Source organism: Ailuropoda melanoleuca, chromosome 12 (assembly GCF_002007445.2).
Source record: "Ailuropoda melanoleuca isolate Jingjing chromosome 12, ASM200744v2, whole genome shotgun sequence".
NCBI classification, from domain to species: Eukaryota; Metazoa; Chordata; class Mammalia; order Carnivora; family Ursidae; genus Ailuropoda; species Ailuropoda melanoleuca.
In genome coordinates, this window is record NC_048229.1 from 70,879 (window position 1) to 76,942 (window position 6,064).

General features: G+C 50.1%; 1 protein-coding gene across 2 annotated transcripts in view; it reads right to left on the reverse strand.

Moving 5' to 3' along the window:
• Positions 1-5,785, reverse strand: part of ZNF268 (zinc finger protein 268) — a 35,691-nt gene extending 29,906 nt beyond the window's left edge. Inside the window, exon 1 of one of the 2 annotated variants that reach the window (XM_011229812.3) lies at positions 4,259-5,785. Coding sequence is in view for 1 of the 2 variants with exons in the window: in XM_011229814.3 (XP_011228116.1) it covers positions 5,157-5,189 (33 nt within the window). In the remaining variant the exon portion in view is untranslated. The remainder of the gene's footprint in view (positions 1-4,258) is intronic. The other variant, XM_011229814.3, reaches the window with a different exon arrangement.
• Between the last annotated feature and the right edge of the window lie 279 nt (positions 5,786-6,064).

A 6,064-nucleotide genomic window follows, 5' to 3' on the forward strand; every position in this document is an offset into this window, starting at 1 on the left:
TCCCCAACTCCCTGCACTACAAACTATGAGTATTAGCAGGTCTTGATGGTGACAGTGTTTGACAGTGGTCCATGGGAGCAGAGGCCCTGCCCATGTACTGGAGAACAATGGAGACGAAGTCCGCTGATACAAACAGGTCAACTCCTATTGGAGGAGAGAAGATAGAAAGTCTTTCCAAGCCCTTCGGAATGGAGATTCACAGGAAGTGAATTTATAGTAACATATATAAGTGGGGTGGGGGAGCGGTGTCAATGGCAGGAGTAGCCAAACAACAAAAGAAAGTGAGAAAACAAAACCTGCTGATAAGCAGAGGAAACAGGGAACTAGGGGCTCACAAGGCCTCAGTGAAATGTCCTTTCTGATGCTCACCTCCTTTTGCTCCGAATTCATACTCATCCAATAGTCTTCTAGTTACTAAGTATCACCTTGGTACCTATAAGGAGACAGCCAGAATACGGGCCCAGTATGTATGTCAAGGGACAGGGGCCCCTCTGGTGTACATTGTATATTATATCCTTTCAGCTCGCAGCCCGTCCCTGAGTGGGGTCATCTGTGTTCAGACAGAAGCCCAGCTTCTCTATCATACCCCAGAGAGTGGGCCACACCCACCCACTTACTCTGCCCACGGCACCACAACATATTTAACTGGTCCTGCTTTTCTCATTTTCTGGGTCCAAAGAGCTGAAAAGTGACCCTTCACAGGTCAACAGTAACTACCATTAGGGCCCAGGATGCTAGAATCTGTGTCCTGAGAAATTCCCAAACTATATCCTGAGGCAGCAGGGTACACGGACCAGGGAAATGGGTGTAGGGCCACGCCACCCAGGTTCCAATCCTGACTCTTCCCTGACCAGTAGCGTAACCTGGCTCCTAACTAAAGGCATTAACTAAAATCTGTATCAGACTTAGCACAAAACCTCACACGTGGTAGACGCTCATTAACATTTGCTTGGCATGGTAACAAATACAGGACTACTTAAAGAACCTCAGTCACCCTGAAAAACGTCGACTGGCTAAATGAAAAGGATCAGTGGTTCTCAGAAAAGAAGACTCTACTTTCAAACAGCCCTGGTTCTGCCCAGTTTCTCCGTTTCTACTGCCCTAGAAAAACCCTCCACCACCTCCCATCTGCACCACTGTGGTGACCTGATCAACCAGCCCTTCTCTACCACTCCCTGGGTCTGCTACCGTCCATCACAACCCATTCTTTACCCAACAGCCAGAAGGGTCTTTGGAAAACGTGCATACTTCATGCTGCCCCTTCTTGACAGCTTCTCAGCCTGATCGGGCCTCTGGCCACCTTGTATCTGCTCCCCTCCCCCTCCCCCACAACCCCAGCCACACTGGCCTTCCTTCCACTGTCACAAAAGCCCCAACCCTCTTCCACCTCATGACCTTGGCACTGGCTGTTCCCACCCTGCTATTTTTCTACCTGCTCTTCCTAAGGCTGGCCCGCTCCTGTAAGTCACACCTTGGCTTAAGATCCCCTCTTTAGTGGGGCCTTCTCTAATCACCCAACCTTCGACATTACCGGTTTTAATTCTTTTTTTTAAAAGGTTTTATTTATTTATTTATTTGACAGAGAGAGAGAGACAGCCAGCGAGAGAGGGAACACAAGCAGGGGGAGTGGGAGAGGAAGAAGCAGGCTCCCAGCGGAGGAGCCCGATGCGGGGCTCAATCCCAGGACTCCGGGATCACGCCCTGAGCCAAAGGCAGACACCCAACGACTGAGCCGCCCAGGCGCCCCTCCAGTTTTAATTCTAAGTGTCACTCAACTCTGACATTTCCTTTTGACCTGAGTAGTTTCTTCATCATTATTTGTCATCTGCCTCCCTTCACCAGAATGCAAACTCTCCAAGAGTTTGTCAGTCTTGTTCAACAGTACACGCCCAAGACCTGGAAGGGGACCTGGTACATAGTGGGTGCTCAATAAATATCTGGAAAATGAAAAAATGAGCAATCATTTCAAAAGCCGAAGTGTATGGTTTCATACACATCTATTAGGGGTGTTCTTTATCTTGAGAGAGTGAATACTGTCATGTTAAGAACTCAGAGCCAGGAGCCCGACCTGCATGGGTTTGAATTCTGTCTTCTATTTATATGCTGTGTGATTTTGGTAGAACACCGTACCCTCTCTTTGTCACACTTTCCTCTTCTTTCAAAAGGCGCTAACATTAGTGCCTTCCTCACGAGGCTGCTGTGAGGATTCCGGTTTGTAAAGTGGCTAGAACTTTGGTTCTCCCTCACAACCACCCATGGCTAGAACATAGTAAATACTATGTAAATGTCAACCAGCACACTACTGATGCTGGAAAGCTCTCTTTAGACAGTGAGAGTGAGAGACATTATGGAGGGACAGGGAAAAGCAGACTGGCCGCTGAGCAGGAAGCCCAACGTGGGGCTAGATCCCAGGACCCCAAGATCATGACCTGAGCCAAAGGCAGACGCTTACCAGACCGAGCCGCCCAGGTGCCCCTGGAAAGCTCTCTTTATATAAGTCCTCTGCATTTTTTTAGGTTTATAGCAGTTGTATCTATCTTATTGCCATAGTAAATAGAATAATTTCTTTCCCTGAATTTCCTAAACATAACTATTTATAAGTAGGAAAGCTATTGATTTTTAGATTGATTTTGTACCAAGGTACCTTACTGGATTCTCATCAAACTCTTCCCATTGCAACAGAACAACTTCCTTAATTCTCCATCACTGTCCTGCCTCATTCCCATTTCTGCAGCCAACTGCTGTTTCCATCACTCCACTCCTTCATCTTCTTTCCCTGCTAACACACATACACACTCACATTCTGTTCTGGAAATATTACCAGCAACACCCACCACTACTGTCATCACAAATCCAATTTAAACTTTTATGACCTAATGTTACTTGAGCTCTGGGGGGCATCTCACATGCCAACCAGTTTTGAGGTTTCTTTTTCTTGAACTCTGAAACACAAGTCTCTTCTTTTCTCTCATCTCTACTGGGCTCTCAGTCTCCAGCCCCTTTTCTGTTCCCTTGCCAATTCCCTCAGCACTATCCCCAGTCCTCTTATTCTACACACTCTCCTTGAGCTAATCTGGCCACACCTCATCAGTGCAACCTGTCCAGATCTTTCTCTTGGGACACATGCTTACTCATCTGCTCACCAACAAGCTGTGGGTCCAATTCATATAAAACAGAAATCTCCACCCACCCCTCAGAAACAACTCTGACAGTCTTCCCTGACTCAGGGAATGCTACCGCTCCCAACCCAGGCCCACAGAGCAGAATTCCAGCAGTCATCCCTGGCTCTTCCGTCTCCCTCACAACCAGCACCCAACTAGTCACCAAATCCAGTTGCTTCTGCCCCCCACCCTTTTTTAAATTAATGTTTTCTACATATTGAACTAACTTATCTTATTAAGGTATAGTTGATACACAATGTTACATTAGTTTCAGGAGTACAACGTGGTGGTCTATATGCTATGTTATGCTCACCACAAGCCTAGCTACCACCTGTCACCACTCCACATTCTTAAAATACCACTGAGACATTCCCTATGCTGTACCTTTCATCCCAGTGACTTGCTTCTGCCTCTTTTACCATCTCTCTTTCCTCAAAGCTACTACAGTTTCTTTAAACCCCTGTCTTTTCTGGCCTACTGTGGACTATTCCAACCAAAAGTCCTTTGGGAAATCACTCCAATAAATCTCTCTTCCCTAGAGGATAAAATTCAAGTTTTTAAGGTAATCCTCAAACCCCTCTATGATCTGGTCTCTGCCCGTGGCTCTGGTCTTATTTCTTAATATACATTCCACCACCACCTGCAAACCTTCAAACGCTACATTTCAGCAACCCTAAAGTGATCAAAGTTCACCAACAGACTAGGTCAAGCCTCTCAAATTTGCGTGTTGCTTCCTTTCCCCAGGCTGACCTTCAGTCCCGTATTCACATTCACTTTCCAAACCTCGGTGAAGAATGTCTTATTAATCACCTAAGCATTTCTTGGAGGACCCTTACCTCCAAAACTGACCCTGCTCTGTGTGTCCCCATGTACTTCTGATGAGGGAACGAAAGGCAAGCTGAGGACAAAGCAGACGCTGACACCCCGCAACCCCCCCCTCCATGGGATGTACACGGACATTCCTCAGGCACTCCTGGCTGGCCTAAAGGACAAAGGAACAGTTAACCTATAGGGACCACAATCCTGCAAGACTTGAGTCTCCCTCAGTTTACAAATGTCTTAGCAGTCTACAGGAACAAAGCATTTCCATCACTAACCTAGCTTCCAGAAGGGAATGTAGATACCATTAAAGGTCCTTATAATCTGCAGCCCATAGACAGATACTTGTAGGAATCCAGGAAGTTCCCAACTATCTTCATGTTAAGGCCTACCTAAAAAGAAAAAACAACTTAACTGGACAATGGCAAGGCCTCCAAGGCTTCCAGTATCTTGCGAATCTTCTTTAACATGAAAATCCCTTTGAAACCTCCCTTTTTCCTTACCTCCCCCAACCCTATGGTATATAATCAGCCACCCCTCACAACCCGGGGCAGCAGCTCTTTCTGCCCACGAGTCCTGTTCCCGTGCTTTAATAAGCCACCATTTTGCACCAAAGACGCCTCAAGAATTCCTTCTTGATCCTCGCCCCGGACTCCATCCCACCGAACCTCACCTGTATTCCGCAACCTCATCACTTCCGCAGCCTATTCTGAGAACCTATTAAGTTGTCATTGTCCCTATAGGGTTTCTTGTCCACCGGCCCCACCAGACCTCTGCTCTCACAAAACAGGGATAGGAACAACTTTTCTTTGCACTCTTAGCGCCTGCCGCAGGGTCCAGCAAACATGAGACAGTAAAAACTGTTGAATAAAGGAATAAACGAGGCCCTAATTTCCCAAATGAGTTCCAAAGAGCTTAGAAACAGACGGTGAGAAATGGTAAACCTTTGCTGAGCTCAAAGTTTAGGGTACGAAATTGGCAGAAAAGAGACTGAAAGTTGTAAATTAAGTCTGATGACAAGTATTTCTGGACGGTCTAACACCCTCTAAAGGAGTGTCTCGGAGGAGGAGGGGGGAGAGGGAGCTCACGACCAACTCCCACCCTGCTAAGATGGAATGTGGACATCTCGGGGCTCAGGGAGAGCTTTTCGGAAAGGAGAGAAAAACCGCTACTCACCCAGATGGCCGCCGTCCGGACCCTGGTGGCCATCCCCACGGTCGGTTCTGTGCGTCCCGCGGGTGGAGGCAGGACCCGAGGGCTGCCGGACGGCAAAGGAACGTGAAGGAAGCGGTCTCCCCGCCGCTCCCACCGCCACGCAGGGGAGAGCCTCCCGCCCCCCACGGAGGGAGGGACCGGGGCCGCAGCACCCGCGGAGACTCCTTCCCTCACGGAGCCCCGGGCTCGCGTCTCCCACGCCCCGCCTTCCCAACACGCGCGATCCGGTCAGGACACTGCTCCAAGTCTGGGCCGGAAGGAGTGAGGTTACAAGAGCCTCGACAGTCCCGCCGCCTTGAAGCTGAAGGGACTGGGCGCGTGAGGCTCCACTAAGCCCTCAGCCGGCAGCCGGGGGACTCGGGGGAGACGGGTGGCCTCTAACTCCCGGATCTGCCGTCACATCGGCTTTGGCCTCCCTTTTGAGTTTGCGGCGCCCGCCGCGGGTGCTTCGGCCACGGCTCTCGAGGCGGACGTGGTCGCACTCTTCAGCTCGAGTCACTGCGACGGGAAACTGACACACACAACGAACCAAGGTTCTCTAGGCCGGGCCCAGCCAATGGCGGCTGTCAGGGACGCATAGGAAACGCGTCGGTGCGACCTCAGGGCGGAGAGAACTACAAGTCCCAGAAGGCCCTGCGGGAGTTCCTCCGGCGCAGGGCGGGGCGGGCGCCCTCCGAGGGCCACCGGCGGGGGGCGTGCTGCGCCGGGAAGCTCGAGTTCTGGCGTCCGGACCGTGCGCGCCCGCGCGGGGGGTCCCAGTACCGCGGAGTTACGGACGCCAACAGCAATAGCGCAGAGGTGGGAGTGGTATCAACTGAGGTGGAAATGTTGCAGGTTCTCCGCTTTTCCGAAATGGGGAATGTCCAGGT